Source organism: Cricetulus griseus, chromosome 7 (genome assembly GCF_003668045.3).
Source record: "Cricetulus griseus strain 17A/GY chromosome 7, alternate assembly CriGri-PICRH-1.0, whole genome shotgun sequence".
Classification (NCBI taxonomy): Eukaryota; Metazoa; Chordata; class Mammalia; order Rodentia; family Cricetidae; genus Cricetulus; species Cricetulus griseus.
The window spans coordinates 84,463,774-84,481,371 of NC_048600.1; the positions used below are offsets into that span (position 1 = coordinate 84,463,774).

The 17,598-nt window shown below is 52.3% G+C and overlaps 3 protein-coding genes across 7 annotated transcripts; 1 reads left to right on the top strand and 2 right to left on the bottom strand.

The window, feature by feature from the left end:
• Positions 1-346: 346 nt before the first annotated feature.
• On the bottom strand, positions 347-3,136 carry Pfn1 (profilin 1). Its single transcript, XM_027426907.2, has 3 exons — positions 2,854-3,136; positions 1,265-1,457; positions 347-693 (listed from the first exon to the last, which is right to left on the bottom strand). The coding sequence occupies exons 1-3, from the start codon at positions 2,983-2,985 to the stop codon at positions 596-598; spliced, it is 423 nt and encodes a 140-aa protein (XP_027282708.1). The 5' UTR covers positions 2,986-3,136; the 3' UTR covers positions 347-595.
• Positions 3,137-5,158: 2,022 nt separating this feature from the next.
• On the top strand, positions 5,159-11,169 carry Eno3 (enolase 3). Of its 4 annotated transcripts, none has more exons than XM_027426900.2 (12): positions 5,159-5,324; positions 6,415-6,501; positions 6,714-6,809; positions 6,953-7,011; positions 7,107-7,176; positions 7,538-7,671; positions 9,336-9,558; positions 9,675-9,872; positions 10,069-10,270; positions 10,673-10,781; positions 10,874-10,932; positions 11,019-11,169. In XM_027426900.2, the coding sequence occupies exons 1-12, from the start codon at positions 5,189-5,191 to the stop codon at positions 11,086-11,088; spliced, it is 1,443 nt and encodes a 480-aa protein (XP_027282701.1). In that variant the 5' UTR covers positions 5,159-5,188; the 3' UTR covers positions 11,089-11,169. The 4 variants fall into 4 exon arrangements, with proteins under 4 accessions (XP_027282701.1, XP_035304103.1, XP_027282702.1 ...); XM_035448212.1 differs by having other exon boundaries at positions 5,188-5,324; positions 6,305-6,501; XM_027426901.2 differs by lacking the exon at positions 5,159-5,324 and adding an exon at positions 5,706-5,815.
• Positions 11,170-12,355: 1,186 nt separating this feature from the next.
• Positions 12,356-17,584, bottom strand: Spag7 (sperm associated antigen 7). Of its 2 annotated transcripts, none has more exons than XM_027426898.2 (7): positions 17,418-17,584; positions 13,679-13,746; positions 13,371-13,459; positions 13,179-13,263; positions 12,973-13,062; positions 12,714-12,870; positions 12,356-12,618 (listed from the first exon to the last, which is right to left on the bottom strand). In XM_027426898.2, exons 1-7 carry the CDS (start codon positions 17,500-17,502, stop codon positions 12,509-12,511), a joined length of 684 nt encoding a protein of 227 aa, XP_027282699.1. In that variant the 5' UTR covers positions 17,503-17,584; the 3' UTR covers positions 12,356-12,508. The 2 variants fall into 2 exon arrangements, with proteins under 2 accessions (XP_027282699.1, XP_035304105.1); XM_035448214.1 differs by lacking the exon at positions 17,418-17,584 and adding an exon at positions 14,647-14,809.
• Between the last annotated feature and the right edge of the window lie 14 nt (positions 17,585-17,598).

Sequence of the window (17,598 nt, forward strand, 5' to 3'; positions counted from 1 at the left end):
GCTATGACTCAGGGAGGGGGAGCCCCACCTACACAGGATGACTCAAAGGCCCTGCCTCACCCTCAGGCTGGACCCATTCTCTAGTCTGGATGGCTGTGTTCCATTACACATAAATTCAACTGGGACAGAAATGGAAACACCACTCTAGAGGAGCCTAGGCCACCAGACTGGGTACATGGAAGAATGCTTACTTAGACCCTGGGGCTAAAAAGCAGAAAAATGCAAAGCAACACGAAAAGTTCAGTCTGGACACAGCCAAAACAAATAGCTAATCTCAGTGGAGATGGGCCACAGTGTCTGTCCTCTAATACCCCAAGTGCAAACCACACAGGACCTTGTTAGTAGAATCTTTTTTATTCAGAAAAAAAGAAAAAAAAAAAAACCCAAAAACAAATTTTTTTTCCAAACACACACAGGAGGGGGTATGGGTAAGGGGAGGTATCTGTCTGTCCAGCCCCAGCCCCCAGCCCATGTGGTTTTGGCAGCAATAAGGGAAATGGGGTAATGGCCCAAAAAATAATGGTGTGTGTGTGTGTGTGTATGGAAAGAAGGGGTGCAAAAGCTGAAGGGGTGGTGGGGGAGGGGACAGATGAGGTCAGTACTGGGAACGCCGCAGGTGGGAGGCCATTTCATAACATTTCTTGTTGATCAAACCACCGTGGACACCTTCTTTGCCCATCAGCAGGACTAGCGCTGGAGGAAAGAGAAAGGAGGCTAGAACCCAGGTGTCAATTCAACCCTGCCAGCTGTTCAGCAGCTGTCCAACCCTAGGGGCTGTAACCTAACCTCATTCCTCCCAACCAGCTCCCCCCCCCCACAGACAGGCTGTCAGTCACCCTAAAACAATAGAGCTTTTCAAAGGAGGGGGAGAAAAAAAAAAAAAAAGAACTAGCAAAGTAAAGGCAAAATTTAGAGGTCACAGGCTGCAGACTGCTGTGGCTAGGAACCACTGTGGATGAGCTTTCTACCTCGCTTTTACAGAACTCAAGGCTGGAGCCAAATGCTGACTTAAGATCTCAACCATCCACACCAAGCAAACTAATCTCAAAAAAGCTTAAGGCAGGAAGGGATTTAGGAAGTAATGTAATTTAGTTTCTTTACAAGATGGGGAATCTTCAGCAGAACCCAAAGGACTCTCCAAGGTTCCCATATCCAGCAGACTGCAAGTATAATACTGTTTTGCAATCTTCACCCCAAATGACTAACAAAAGGAGATACATCAGGGAGTTCAAAACTAGAGAACCGGTCAAACTGAGAAACTCACTTTTGGCAGTCATGGTGACAGTAACATTGAAGGTGGGGGCTCCTCCGGTGCTCTTGGTACGAAGATCCATTGTAAATTCCCCATCCTGCAGCAGTGAGTCCCGGATCACAGAACATTTCTGGCCCCCGAGTGTCAGCCCATTCACGAAAAAACTTGACCGGTCTTTGCCTACCAGGACACCAACCTCAGCTGGCTAGAAGAATCAGAATCAATCACCTTATTAAGTTAGCGCACCGTCTAACTTGTTTTCCAAGAACCCACTTATTTATCCTGGAGTTGGGGGATCAATGTGCTTCACACACACCATCAAAACTTGGGGGGGGGGGGTTGGAGCAGAGAAAGATCGTGATCCTAAGGCCTGATAATGGGACCACGGAAGGAGGATTTCTCTGAAGACTCAGATCTTGATGTGAAATAGGAAAGCAAAGGAGAAAAACCTGGGTACCAAAAACCAATCATTGATCCAGGAGAGGAGCATCTGGATGCTCAGAACAGTCCCTTCAGGAAAAGCAGAAGCGGAGAGGGTGAGGGAGGGGGCAGGGAAGGAGGAGAAGCAACTTTGTCCTTATTTGGTCAAAGGTTCTGCAGGCGTTGTTAGGAGCCCGGACGCCTGGGTCTCCCGGTAACCAAGAGTTTAGGTCCAGGTATCTACACCCCAAGATGAGGAAGCCGACCCCTGGAAGCTTTCTAAGACAGTTGAAAAAGTTTTAAGGGTTGGAGGATTAGGCTGTCTTGAGTCTAGACATCCCGGGGAACCTTTCTCCTTCTCCCCCCTTAAACCCCAAACCCCTATATCCGGTACCCTCCCGCCCGGAAATCCCCTTCCCCCCCATTCGAACTTCCGCTCCCCCTCCCCACTTCCGGGCAGTGTGGCCAGGGAAGGTGGTGGTGGGGACAGCTGCAACCTTACTCCTTCACTTTTACCATCTCAGAACTTCTCACAAAGTTCCCCTACTCCAGGCCCGGCCGGATGGCGGGAAGGGAGGGTGAGGGGACTTCCGGGATCGGCCTCACAGGAATGTTGAGGCTAACGTGCAGAATTGGGGGTGTGTGTGTGAGTGTGTGGCGGCCTCGCCCTCTCTAACGGAGTTGGGAGGGGCAGGGAGCTCACGGAGGGAGGTCGGGCAAGGGCCCAAGGCCACGCGCCTGGAGCTCCCACCAGCATAAGGGAAACAATGGTCAAGGGAGCGCGAGCAGACGGCCCAAAGGGGAGCCGAGGCTGCCCAAGCCCCCTTATCAATCATAATCCCAGGCTAAAATTGCAGCGCGTGCCTGCCCCGCCCTGGAGGAGGCGGAAGTGGGCCGCCGCACCGGGCGGCGCGCCCCTCCCCGCCCTGTGCCCCGGATGTAACGCCCCGTCGCAGAAAGCGGGGTGGCGGGCGGGATGGGCGCCGCCGCCGAGGGGCGTAGGGCTTGGGGGGCGACACGGGGACCTAGATTCATGCAGCCGCCATTCGCGCGGCTTCCAGACCGAGGACCAGATCGCGGCCCTCTCGCTGCCCTCGCTAGACTGCGCCCGCCCCCACCCAAGTCTCTCCCTGAGGGTCTGAGCCCGGCCGATGCCCCGGACCGCACAAGCCTCGCAGTACCGTAATGCTAACGAAGGTCTTCCCGGGGACGGCGGCCCAGACGGAGGGCGAGTCCTTGTAGCCTACGATGGCCGCGTCCTGACAGGTCCCGTCCGCCATGAGGCTGTCGATGTAGGCGTTCCACCCGGCCATGGCGCTGCTGCTGGGGCTGCTCTGCGGGCTGCTGCTGGGGCCGCGGGCTGGGCTCGGGCTGGCGGGCGGGGGGAGGCAGAGAGCTCGGGGCACGCGCTGCCGTCCGGAACGCGGCTCTGTTAGCTGTGCAGCAGCCCTCGCACCGCCACTTCCTGCTCCTCCCCCCCCCCTAGATTTTTATTTGCAAAGGGCGGCGGGGCGGGGCCTGCTCCCCATTCCCTCCCTCCGCCCCCCGCCCTCCCCCCGCCTGGCCAGATAGCGAACTTTTGCAAATGCAATTTTAAGAAGCCCTCCCCACCCCCCCCTTTTTGCAAAATGTGCCGAGTTCGGTGGAAAGCCGTGCTGGAGTGGTGGTGGCGGTGGTGGTGGCAGGAGCGAGGTTAAGGTTGGGGTTCGCTCCGGTTCATACTGAATGCAAACCCCTTCGGCATAAAAGGGGGAAGTCGGGAGAGAAAAAAGGGGAATTAGCGAGGTTGAGCAAATTAAAAGTGGGTGCGGGGAACCCAGGGTTAAAACGAATGATTCCCTCACAGACACACACACACACCTCCGCGGGAGGGCAGGAACGGCGGGCGCGGCGCGGCGGCGGCGCGTGCGCCCGCGCCTGCGCCGGGGCGGCGAGGGGACGGCGCGTGGGGCGGTTGGGGCTAGCGGCTGGCTGGCTGCGCGAGCGCGCGGCGGCCGCCACCGATGTGGACCTTCTCTTCCTCGGGTGGAAGGCGCGTCCCCACCAGGCGGAGCGGGCAGCGGCCCTGGGTGCCGCGCTGCTGCCCTCTCCGCTTCTTAGTTTTTATTTAGACGAAAAGGGAGCAAAACTAGATTTGATATAACTCTGGTCAGTCTCAGTGATAAAGCCCCCCCCCCCCAACCAGGGCACCTGTCCCAACCGTTTGCCGGGGACGCACATGGGGCTTATTCGAGTGCATCCCTATATTCCAGGGGAATCACTCCTCCGCTGGATCCGCTCCAGCTCAGAGCCTCGCCCTACTCCTGAACCCTCTCCACGGAGGTCACTGAACTGGGGCGCCAGCCGGGTGACACAGGCGGGACTCTTTTTAAGGCGGAAGAATACGAAAGTACCCAGGATGGCAACTTTTACAAGAAAGGGAGAAAAGTCCCTTCTACTTTGCGCCCATTGGCCTTTTCTTCCCCAAAACCCGTAAAACTTTTGCCAAGTACTGTGTGCGTTCAGCTCACTAGCCGCCCAGCGCTGGTCGGGTGGGGTGGGGTGGGGTGGGGTGGGGCGGGGGGTCGGGGAGCGGACAGGACCGCAAGCCGGTGTGGCTGGCGGGAGTCAGTGCGTCACTCGGGACCCTTGCCGCCGAGGGGCTCGGCCGCTTCCGGTCCCTCTGAGGAGGGGCGCCAGGGTTTGTCGACCCCCCCCCGTGAAAGGACTTGGTTCGCTGTGTCTCTGGAGCCCTGTTGTCCACCCCCAAAACCTCGGCTTCCCACGCCCCCCGAGCCCAGGTTCTTCGACAGCCGCGTGGCTGAGTCACAGGCGGCGGGGCTGCGCCGGGGCACGTGGCGGCGCTCTACGCCCGCCATCCCCTGACCTCCGGCCTGCGCGCCTCCCGCCCCGGGGTGGAAAAGTCCCGCAGGGAGCGGCACGAGATAAGGGGGAGGGGCGGGACTGGGACTGGGACGCGACGGCAGGTGGGGACCCTAGGGTGGAGGCCAGGAGGGCGACCCCGAGGGGAGGGCAGACGGGGAGGAGCGACCTGGAGCTGGCCGGCGAGTGAGTCACCCGCCCCAGCGCCGGCGGGTGAGAAGCCGAGGCTCCCGGGGACACCGCGGCCGGTCGGGCCCCGGGGCAGATCCGCCACACTCCGCCCTAGACCCGCCAAGGGGAGAGTTACCGAGTGCGGAGACTCAACTTCCAGCGGTGCTGCAAATGGATGGACAGAGCGGCCGCCAAAATGTCATCCCCTTCTAGCGTTCATTCATGGTTTTTTTCATGGTTTTTCTTTTTTCCCCCACTCGAGATGCAACATCATTCTTTGATAGTAAAGGATTGAGCGCCGAAGCACCCACAGTCGGAGGAGGAAAAGGGTGACTGACCACTAGGCTTCACGCTGGGCCATAAGTGCTGCACCAGCAGTCTGTCAGGCGCCAGGCCAGCACGCAGTGCGGGTCTATATTCGTCTCCTGGACACTCTCATCGCCCTTCTCTGGCCAAGAGAGGGTAGGGTGGAGTGGTGCCGACATGGCCGTTATAAGGACCCTGAGAGGTGAAAGCGCTCGCCTTCTTTGGCGGAGTGGTGTCAACTTTAGACCACAGAGCTTGCTCAGCATCACTGATTCCTTCCCCCAATTGCGTGGCCTGCACTGCTTGCCTCCGAGTGAGTGGAGCACGCGTGCATGTCAGTCTTGCAGCCCCTTTTCCAGGCCCCCTCCTCAGCCTGCAGGGCTCAGATTACCCCTGGCCTTTCCTAAAGGGCACTAGTTCATCTTCAACCTTTGCAAAAGGGGAAATGAATGTAAGCTTAAGGAGAAGGGAGACCCTCCTCTCAGAAGCCCCTCCCTTGCTCCCTCAAAGAGTGAACCTCAAAGTAGAGATGGTTTATTGGGGAACAGAAAATGTATGGGGTATGCATTAACTTTTGAGAAGGGGTACCCACGCCAGAGACTTCTGCTTTAGGCAGTAGTGGGCATTTGGCTACAGGCCTGGTATGGAGTGGGGGGGGGGTAAGGATGGAATGAGAGAGGCGGGGCTGGCGGGGGGACAGGGTGGCTTGGGGATAAATGCCCAGCCTGAGAAGGGGTGAGCTGACACTGTCCCAGCTGCCACCAAGACGAGAAGCTTCATTCAGAGTCCCAGGGAAGAAGTCAGGTTTGATAAAACTTCACTTACATGGTGTGCAGGGGTAGGGTGGTGCTGGCTTAGAAAAAGTGAGGGAAATTTGGGTTTTTTTCCTATGACTTAGGGTACTTAACAAGCACGATTGAGGAGTACTGGAGTACTGACAGATAGAGGAAAGGAGGCTCTGAGGGGTGGGGAAGTAGATAAAGAAGACAGAAGTATGCCAGGCAGAGAATTTGGGGTCTAGGAGGATTTTGGAATGAGACAATAAGAACCAGAGAAGATTTGAGGGCTAGGAAGATGGAGCAAGTAGGTGCTTAATCAGAAAAGTAGAAGAAGAAGGCATAAACTTGGTGAAGTGTTCAGGGAGTGGTGTCATCTGGGGAGTTTATAAAGTTGTGAGCCCTTTATTCTCAGGATGGGAGGGTGGAACAAGAGCCGCTCTGAGTGGGGGAGGGTGGGGGAGGGGGCCCGGCCTGCCTGCCTCTGGTCTGTGACCTTTTTATGGGGTATTTTTAGCTCCAGCACCTGCCTTCTTGGGGTGGAGAAGACTCTTAAAAGGGCAAGGGATTTCTAGTTCCTTAAGGGATCAACTGTCCACGCTTGCTCACTCATCTCTTGTGGTGCAGTCATGGCCATGCAAAAAATCTTTGCTCGAGAAATCCTGGACTCCAGGGGCAACCCCACCGTGGAGGTGGACCTGCACACCGCCAAGGGTAACACATGCCTGTTGAAATTAATTGGTTTGCCTCAGAAAACCCCAACCTCACCTGCTCCTTCCCAAGAATTCTATTCCCCAGACTCCTTCATAGGCCCAAAGCTGGGGGAGGCAGGAGTTTTTCTGTATTTTCTCCTGTCCCTGAGTCCAGGGAGGTGATCCCAGGCCCTTGCGAATGGGCTCCCTGATCTGCCGCTTCCTCTTGTCCAGGTCGATTCCGAGCAGCTGTGCCCAGTGGAGCTTCCACAGGTATCTATGAAGCACTGGAGCTAAGAGATGGAGACAAATCTCGATACCTGGGGAAAGGTGAGCAAAGATTAACCCAACCCAGGAGGAGCCTGTGTAGGCACATCCAGGACAGGGTAGAGGACTGGAACCCAAAGCCAAGGGCCCCACATGGGAAGAGGCCTAATCCCCTCAGAAATCTGAACCCCATCTCTGGCCTCCAGGAGTGCTGAAGGCTGTGGAGCATATCAACAAGACTCTAGGGCCAGCTCTGCTGGAAAAGGCAAGCGGAGGAGCCCCCTGACCCCCACTCCAGGTAACCCCACTCCAAATATTGTTGCCTATCCTTCATCGAACTCTGACTTCTGCCTCTTCCAGAAACTAAGTGTTGTGGATCAAGAAAAAGTTGACAAGTTTATGATTGAGCTGGACGGGACAGAGAATAAGTGTGAGTGAAGTCCTAGCAATGGGGAGAACGCGGCATGCACACGGCAAGGGTGGAAGGGTCGCTTCTGTGTCCCACGTCTTGGGGCACACCGTAGCTGGATAGCCCTTTATTCATTCCACAGGCATTTCCTGAGGCCTGTCTTCTGCCAGGCCTGGCTGGCAGGAGACACATGTGAAACTGTTGGCTCGGGGAGGAGGAGGTGAACTCCCAGAAGTCTGCAGGCCAGAAAAGAGATGAGTTAATGAAATCTTAATGTCCAGTGGTTTAGGAAGCTTCTTCCTGGGGTGGCCAAAATGTTCATGGAATTAACTGAAGAACCTGGAAGAGCTCTCATCCTTTCTCCCTGTTTGCCTCCCTCCAGCCAAGTTTGGGGCCAATGCTATCCTGGGTGTGTCCTTGGCTGTTTGTAAGGCAGGAGCAGCTGAGAAAGGGGTCCCTCTCTACCGACACATCGCAGATCTTGCAGGGAACCCTGATCTCGTACTTCCTGTGCCTGTGAGTGTGGTTGTCCCTTCTGAATCCCTTTGGCGCCTGCCCCTCCCCAGCCAGGAATGTTTGGGTAGCCCCCCCCCCCAGAAAGTCTACCTTTCAGATCCGGCTGCAAAGAAGCACTGAAATGAGATCTCTCCGGGCCCTCCCTCTTTCCCACAGCCTAAAGCTAAGCCCCTTGATGTTTCCTCCCCTTGCCAGGTCCCTTAGTTCCTTTACATTCCAGACTCATTCTATCTTTGTACACCATTCCTCCAACCAGATTTGAAAGCGTCCTTAGGGCAAGGACCTCAGTATCTCTATGTATCTTCCAAGTCTGTGTGAAGTCACTACCCTCTTAGTAGTAACTTTGAATTTGTAGGGTCCAGAGAAAGCCCTGAGTGTATGAAGTCCTGGGTGAATGTGTGTGTTGACATGGACCAGCCTTGTCAAAGATCCCAGAGCTTCAGACCCATGGAGGGATGGCAAAGCCTGCTCCCTGGGCTAGGTTCAGAGGCATGGTAAAGCCTTCCTTGGATTCCAGATGCATGTGTTGATAGTGTGTACATAATGTGTCCACCATAGCTCCCTGAAGACTGCTGCCCTACAGAGACTGCTCTTCCTGAGAGCCTCTAACCCTGTCCCCTCGGTCCATTTGTATACCATAAGCCCCACGTCCTTGTTTGTATGTATGCAATAACCCTGCTTCTCTGTTCAACTCTATATGAGAAATATGCTGAGCTCTGTATAATAATTACACATTGAGCTTCTTGAGTGCTGAGGTTTTTCCATCAGAGAGCTCAGTCTGCTCACTTTCCAGCTTTTCTGTGTGTCCATTGTCTTGTCTTTTCTTCATTCCCTTGCTACCTCAATCACTTCTCGCCTTGGAGCCCTGCATGGACTGGGCAGAACTTAATCTCAATAATCATGTCATCATTTATTGTTAGTTACTAAGGAAGATCGTGTTAAGAGCATGGGCGGTGGTAGTGCATGCCTATAATTCCAGCACTCGAGAGGCAGAGGCAGGTGGATCTCTGTGAGTTCGAAGCCAGTCTGGTCTATAAATTGAGTTCCAGGGCAGCCAGGGCAACACAGAGAAACCCTGTCTTGAAACATTTTCCCCCACCCCCTCACCCCGAACACACAGAAAAAAAGAATGGATTCTAGAGACATCTGCTGGGTTCAGCCCCTGATCGTGCCTGTTTTCTAGTTGTATGATCTTAGAAACCTTGAAGCCAGGGGTTGGTGGTGCACGCCTTTAATTCCAGCTAGTTCCAGGACAGCCTCCAAAACAATACAGAGAAACCCTGTCTCGAAAAACAAAAAAGAATAAGAAAAAGAAAAAAAAGAAACCTCTATGCCTCAGTGTCCTCATCCATAAAGAAGAAATTAATGAGTGTACAGTTAATAGAGGTGTTTGAGAGTGAAACATGCTAGTTTATTTAGAATGCCATTAAAAGTATTCCATTACATATTAGGCACATACTAAGAATTTTATATTCGATTTCTCCTAATTTTCAGAAGAGTCTACAGGAAGTAGGTATTGTAACCATTTTGTAGAAATTGAGAGAAAGGCTCTGAGGAGCACCATTCTGCATCCTAAACCCCTTAGCTAGTGAGCAGGGTCCAGAGTCCCCTCTCACCTTTGACCCCACATGCCACCCACTTCTGAACATTGTCTCCTGTCTCAGGCCTTCAACGTGATCAATGGGGGCTCTCATGCTGGAAACAAGCTAGCCATGCAGGAGTTCATGATTCTGCCAGTGGGAGCCAGCTCATTCAAGGAAGCCATGCGCATTGGTGCCGAGGTGTACCACCACCTCAAGGGGGTCATCAAGGCCAAGTATGGGAAGGACGCCACCAATGTGGGAGACGAGGGAGGCTTTGCACCCAACATCCTGGAGAACAATGAGGGTTAGTGTGAGCATCCTGGGGCATAGACCACCGGGGCACTCATGATGTGGGAAGGAAGAGAGACTGCAGATACAGGGGACATTGGCTTCTCAGGTCATTTCTTGCTCCTCTCCTAGCCCTGGAGCTGCTGAAGACAGCCATTCAGGCAGCTGGTTACCCAGACAAGGTGGTAATTGGCATGGATGTGGCGGCATCTGAATTCTATCGCAATGGGAAGTATGATCTGGACTTCAAGTCACCTGACGACCCTGCACGGCACATCAGTGGGGAGAAGCTTGGGGAGCTGTACAAGAACTTCATCAAGAACTATCCTGGTGAGACTTCCATGTCCCTTTTCCCTGCCTTAGTCTTCTGCAGTTGCCTGACCGTGGGTTTCAGTGTTTGACTTTGTCACAGCTCCTGTCCTTTCCATCCTTAGCTCCATCACAGCCTCCATTTAACCTCTACTTCTTGTCACCCCTCCATCTGGCCCCGTCTCTAACCTCAACTGTGTTCCCACACCCCTACCAGTGGTCTCCATTGAAGACCCCTTTGACCAGGATGACTGGGCCACGTGGACCTCATTCCTCTCCGGAGTGGACATCCAGATTGTGGGAGATGACCTTACAGTCACCAACCCCAAGAGGATCGCTCAGGCTGTTGAGAAGAAGGCCTGCAATTGCCTGCTACTGAAGGTCAATCAGATTGGCTCAGTGACAGAATCCATCCAGGCGTGAGTGTCTCCTGACTCAGGCTCAGAGTGGCCACGCTCAGCTCCAGCTCAAACACTGCTGGTGTTCTTGCCCTAAGTCTGCCCTTCCCTGGGAACCTGACCCACCCAAGTCGTAGTACTCTTAACCCCAAGGCTATGACTAACCCTTGGCTTGTCCCCAAGACCTTTGCCACTGTGCTTTGCCATGTCCCTTTACCTCCCTCCCATACTGCGCTCTTAGTACTATCTTCTGACCATCCTCATCCAAGATCAGAAATCTCTCCCCTCCAGCCTCCCAGAGAACTTAGGCACCGCATTTCCTGTGGTGCCCACTGCCCAAAACGAAGGGAAAGTTCTGCCTTGCCCCTAGCTTTCTTACTGAGGAGGTCACCTAAGGCTTCATCAAATGTTCTTCTCACTCAGCTGCAAACTGGCACAATCTAATGGCTGGGGGGTGATGGTGAGCCACCGCTCTGGGGAGACTGAAGACACTTTCATTGCTGACCTCGTGGTGGGACTCTGCACAGGACAGGTACTCAAGCCTTCTCTCTCCTGAGTATTTAACCACTAAAGACTGCTCATTTGGGCCCAACCCAACCCCTCCAAATCCCTTTCCCACCTCAGATCAAGACTGGTGCCCCGTGCCGTTCAGAGCGTCTGGCCAAATACAACCAGCTTATGAGGTATACTGGGTACAGAGGCCTGGACAGTGGGGAAAGGAAGGCACTCCTAGGTTAGAAGGTGGCAGCTCTTTATTTTTTTATTACAGGATTGAGGAGGCTCTTGGAGACAAAGCTGTCTTTGCTGGACGAAAGTTCCGTAATCCAAAGGCCAAATGAGAAGCTGAAGGCTCCAGGACTCCAAAGAACAGAACCAGGCCTTCAAGCCCTTCTCCCTGAAATAAACACTGCCAAACGAGACCATGTTGTGCTCCTTGGAAGGAGAGACAGGATGACTAGCTAGCCAGGAAGGACAGGAAGTGGACAGGTGGAAGGAGGAAGAGGTAGAGAATGATATGTAACCTGCTGTGACAAGGAAGTGGTGTAAAACAGAGAAATTCACATTTTGGAATGAAGCTAGAAAAAGCAAATTCTCCATGTGAAAAGGAGCTGGAGAGGTGTTTGTGGAACGAGGAAACAGCTACTGAGTGGGCAGCAGTCGATAGAGAGGGACCAGGGTCCTGATGCTCCCAGCATGAGGGATCTAGAACAGGATGCAGCCAGAGTGAGTGCTTTGTGAGGATAACTGATAATGAGATCATTTACCACTTCCGTGGAGCTTGTGAGGATCTGGAAGTGTTCATAAGCTTTGAGACAGTCCTATCAGACATTTACCATTCTTGTCCCATTTTACACACAAGAAAACCAAGAGATAAAGAATTAAATATACCATATTCAACACAGCAGAGTTAGCAACGGGTAGAGCTAGGACACAAAGCCAGGCCATTTGGCTTCAGCCTTAAAATACTATACTTAGCTGGGTGTGGTAGCTCACATCTGTAACCTCAGGCCTTGGAAAACAAAGATGGGATAACATAGTAAGACCCTGTCTCAAAATTCCAAGCTTAGGGGGCTAAAGAGATGGCGGCTCAATGGTCAAGGGCACTTGTTGCTCTGACAAGCAGCAGGGTTCAATTCTCAGCACTGACCTAGTGGCTCACAACTATCAGTAACCCTAGTTCTAGGGCTCCAATGCCCTCTTCTGACCACCAGACACCAGGCATGCACACGGTGTACATCCTTACATGCAGGTAAAACACTCATACACATAAACTCAAGAGAACTCCACCCCAGCTTAGTGATAAGAGTGCTTGCCCAATATTCACGAGGCCCCAAGTTCAATCTCTAGAACCACAAAATAAAAATCAACTTGAAAGTCACAATAACAGTGGGAATAATTGGCTTCTCTGCCTATGGACCCACTACCCACATTTCTATGTACAAATCAGAACACTGGGTCAAACAGTGTTTATTCAATGTAAAGTAACCCCAGCCCCATGGGGAAGAAAGTTACAAGGATAATAGAGAATAATACAGATTAAATACCCACCCACACATTTGTACTCTTACACACACACACACAAGCACCAACCATACATCCAAGTTGCAGCAGTGATAAACACCTGCTTCTCCAGCCTGAGTGACAGCTGGTAGGACCTCATAGTTTAGAGGTGGGGCTCCAGGATGGGTCCTGATAGCAGCAGCCTTGTTCCTCCATGCCCCTGCCTTGCTGGAGGTCAAAGGGAGTTGGGTGCGATGCCTAGGAGGTAGTTGGCAACTCTTCCCCACTCTGCCGCAGACGTTTCTTGGCTCGAATCTCATTCATGGCCTCTTCTATGGAGCGAGTATCCCGCTTGTTGGCCACGGGCACTAGAAGCAGAGGAGAGAATGGGCAAGACCTCAGTTTCTGCTCCCCTCCCCCAGCCATGCTCTTCTCATGCCTCCCAGTTCCCACAATGGCTCACCACAGCCATAGGTCTTGTTGGCCTGTAGCATGTGGGCTGCATCTTTGGCTGCTCCTTTGCCAATAAGGTGGCTATACTTGTCCTTGTAGTCGCTAGCAGGGCTCACCACCGCAGGTCCCTGCTTGGCTGCCTCTTCCTCCTGTTTCTGAGCCAGCTCCTAAGGGCACAGAGGTGAGGTACCTGTGCTCAAAGCCCTGACCCCAGCTGGCCTCTTCCAAGTGATGTTTATAGGCTCCAGGGACTGCAAGGCACAGCTCACCTTTAGCTTCCGTTTCTCCTCAGCCTTCTGGGGGTCCCACTCCTCTCCGTGACGGTAGGAGTCCAGCTCTTCATCTGAGGGTGCAAACTCCTGGGGATGAAGGGGAAGGAAGAATCAGAGGTCAAATATATATGTGATCTCATTCCTCTCCCTCCCTCAGGTAGCAGGGACAGGCTGAGAGGAGAGGGAGGAGCCCAGGCTTTTACCTTTTTGAAGATCATGACATAGCGACAGTCGTCATCTTCTCCAAAGGAGAAGGATGTGAGGCCTGCCACTTCTACCACATCGTGGCTAGGAAAAGGCAGAGAGAGGAAAGAGCAATGAGCCATGAGGGCTCCTAGTCCCCAGCGGCTCCTTCATTGGCCACTTGTTGCCTCCCCCAGCCAAGGGACACTTACAGTATGCTCCTCTCTATCTTGTTCATGGGCTGAAACTTTTTCTTGACCTGTCCACTGTCCTGGATGAAATCAGACACCTCTTTCTCCATCTTAGGAGAAACAAAAGGAGGACATGAGATGATAGCTCCACCCAAAACTCTCCTGGGCCGCTGGCCTTTTTAAACCTCCCACTGCGTTCCCAATTCCCATGCCACTGGCTTTTAGTTCACTTCTCTGGAGGCACTGTCAATACAACCAAGTCCTCCGTCTTCCAACTCTTACTGCAAGTCCTTCCAGAAGCTGCCTTTGATCTCTCCAGTTGTTCTCACCCTTTTACGAAACTCCACTTTTTGTTGTTTGTCTTGCTCTTGTAGTTTCTTCAGATGGGCAGCCTGCTCTAGGGTGAGAAAGGGCAGCATGAGGACAAGGCTGAAGCATAGGGAAAGAGTTGGTCAGGCTTCAGAGAATGTCTGATAACCACTGGGAGTGTTGTGCTTGGACAGGAGCATTGGTGTTGATTCACCAAGTATTCTCTGATGTTTCCTGCGTAACCCAACCCGACACTGTGCTAAGCCCCAGAGTACCAAGATGGCTGAAACAGTTTCCCCCTTCCAGAGCTCAATGTGGTCGGAGCCACAATGACTAGAATCACTCATACCCCACTTACCAACCCTACAAGACAATCAATTAGCATTCATTTGTTCCCAGAGTATAAAAGGAACTGTAAGGCACCTAAGGAAGTGAGAACAGCCTCAGCACCAAGATTTTCAACTCATTGTCTACAGGCAAGGGGAAATGATTTAGTTTTATATCTCTCTATATAATTATTATTTTGGAGACAACATTTCACTATGTAGCTCTAGCTGGTCTGGAACTCACCATGTAGACCAGGCTAGCCTCAAAATCACAGAAATCTGCTTGCTTCTGCCTCTGGAATGCTGAGATTAAAGGCATGCACTCCCATAACCAGCTTCTAATTTCATATATATTGTGTTTATATTGGAGACAGAATCTCTCTCTATGTAGCCCTGACTGTCCTCTCTCTGCAGACCAGGTTGGCCTTAAACTCCCAGAGACCAGCGTGCCTCTGACTCCAAGTGCTAGGTTTAAAGGTGTGCACCACCACGGCCCAGCAAGCTTCCTATATTTGATAATGCCCACCCACATACTTCTAAGGTCAGGACGATGCTGAAATGGCTCATCTGGTGCCCTTCTCACCTGTCCAGTCTTTGTTTTGATTTTTGTCAACTTGACACAAGGTAGTTATGAGAGGAAGGAACCATAATTGAGAACATACCTCCTAAGATGGGCCTGCAGGCAAGTCTGTGGGGGTACTGTCTTGATTCATGACTAATGTGGGGAGAGGCAGTCCACTGTGGGTGGTGCCACCCTGAGCAGGTGGTCTTGGGGTGTATAAGAAAGCAGGCTAGCAAGCCAGTAAGCATCACTCCATGGTCTCAGTTCCTGCCCTGACTTCTTTCGATGATGGGCTGTGATGTGGAATTGTAAGCTGAAGTAAACCCTTTCCTTCCCAAGTTGCTTCTGGTCAAGTTGTGTTTTAGCACAGCAATAGAAACCCTAACAAAGACAGAAACTGGTACTAGAGAGTGGAATATTCTGACAAGACCTGGCCATTTGGGGCAGGGGGTGGGGTGGCATTACTGAGGGACTGTAGAAGAAATTTGAAACTTTGGGCTAGAATACCCATTAAGTGCTTTCTTCAGTTATGGTGTTTTATCACAGCAACAGGCACCCTAACTAAGACACTCCCTTTCTTTGGGGGGCATAGGTGTCCAAAGTTAGTTAAATAAACTCTTCTGTCTTACTGAAAGCTCTTCTCCTTTTGTACCAGATCATCCCCTCTGCCCTTAGAGAGCAGATGCAACTTTTTAAAAGGGGAATGGCTGAAGACTGAACTCAGGGTCTTGTACCTAAAGATGAGCTCTGCCACTGAGCTACAGCCCCAACCATAAAAAGACCCCAGACAGTGCCTGCTTGCCTGTCTGCCTTCTCTTCCTACCCACAACTTTGAGACTGGATCTTATTCTACATCCCAGGCTGACCTGAAACCCACTATGGTGTCCAGGCTGGCCTCAAACTTACAGACCCACCATCCCAGCCTAGGATTGACTGATATGGTATTGAGGCTTGAAGCTAAGCAAGTGTTCTACCACTGACTGAGTTACACTCCCAGCCCTGACTACCTTAACCTGTTCCCTTATCCTGCCTATCTTCTTCCACGATGAGTTTACTGCCTCTTGTGATTTGGCACACACCTCTTCCTCCTGTTCCTCAGCTTGAAATGCCCCCTTTCCTCTCTTTTGGTATTTCAAGACCCCTAGGTTCACGTCTTCCACAGGGCTGGATTCCCCAAAGTGGCACTGAACCTCTTCCTAGTCACGTCATGCCTTTGCATATGTTGTCCCTTCTAGTTGGAACACTTTTCCTCCTCTTGCAAACACCGATTTCTCACTATGAGTCAAGACTTCTTCCTGTAGGCTCCAAGCACATTCACTGAAAAAGACTTTCGGGTTTTTTTTTTTTTTTGTTCCGTTCCCCACCCCCTCCTTCCAGGCCAAAAGCTGCTGGAGGACAGGGATCCTGTTCACCTCCTGCCCAGTCATACTACAGGGCCCAGGGCCTGACAGACCCCAGGCTCCCACCTCACTGACTTCACTATCTTGACTATTCATTGCTTTCTAATTGGTTTTCCAGGCTTTTCTCCATCTTGGGACTAAGATTATGGAATAAGATTATGCTCAAGAATATAGGCTAAAATGTGAGTAAAAAGACAGGACCAGGTTCCAAATTCAGCTACTTGGTGACCCGAGACCCCAGGCAAGTAGGTGAAGACCCCTATTATGCCAGCTGATGTGAGTTACTCATCTGAACATAAGAAATTCCAACTCCTGTTTCCTAGGTTTCGAAGCGACTTCAATCTCTTTACTGAGTTACCTTTTCTTTGGTGCTCAGCTCATTTCAGAAAAGCTTGGGACCCCCTCCCCCATCCCAATTAATCTCTCTTACATATATGTTTCTCTCAAAGCACTTAATTGGTTACTAAACTGTCTGTAACCTCCTTGATGGGTATCTTTGGCTCCACAACTTTCTAAGTAAGGGACTACAGATAAATATTTAACAATCCTCCAACATTTTGAAGGCATCCTGCCTGTCCTGCCTCCTTTGGACAGACAGGGAGCAAGTGCCAGGTATGAGACTTGTCCACGGTCAGGACCCACATGGTTGGGGGCTGGGTGCACCCAAGGCTGTCTGTCTGTCCTTCCTCTCGGATCCTTCATTCGCCAGAGCGTGAGCCAACACTGAATAGGCCCCTTCGTGCCGCGCCCTACCCTGGCTGCCAAACTCCAGCAAGCTTTTTGGTTAGCTACTCAGGACAGGAGGGGCCACGGGCGAATCGGAACCTGCGATCCATTCTCAACCCTCCAATCAACATCACGATCCGCTTGGGCAGCACAGGAATTTAAGGACACAGTTAGGGAACGGCTGTTGAACAGAAGTGTGAGGGACTGGGTTAACTCAAGGAGGAGGGGCATAGAGAAAGGAGGATCCAGCTGGCCAATGGGAGGTGCTGAGGTTGCGGTAGGTCTGAAGGAAGGAGAAACAACACTTGGGAGGTAGAGCTTTAAGTTGAGCTAGCCAATGGAGGGGAACAGATTGTGGATGGGCGTGCCCTAAACCTAATCGTAATAGAACTGGAGGTACATGGGACCGACGCTATGGATACAACATCCTCCAATTGGAAGAAAGGCATCTTACTAATCAGAGCTCGCCAACAGCAGACAGGCGGGCCCGTTGGCCAATCGCAAACAAGGACTGTAGAAGGCCAGGACGGGAAGAAGAGACAGGAGGCAGGAGACAGGCTGAGGTAGCCAATCATTGCTTGCAAAGAACAGCGGGCAGGCCGGCAGGCCTTTTAGGGACTCTGAGGGTCTCAAAAGTGGCCTGTGAGGGTCTTTTTAGGGCAGGAGGTGGGTATTGCTCAAAGAGGGAAGAGTGTGGTCCCAAGAATCGGGCGGAGATATGCGGCTGTGAATTTGGGATCCTCACCTCGGGCCTTGCGCCGGCTCTCCTGGTCACCGAGGCTGGGTGGCTTCTCCATGGAGCTCAGGATGGAGCCCAGTAGGTCCGCCATCTTGGGAATAACTGAGAGGGGGCGGTGCGTCTTAAAGGGAAGGGCGAAATGCCTTTAAGGCCGGAAACACGTCGGAAGCAAAAAACCGCGCTGCCC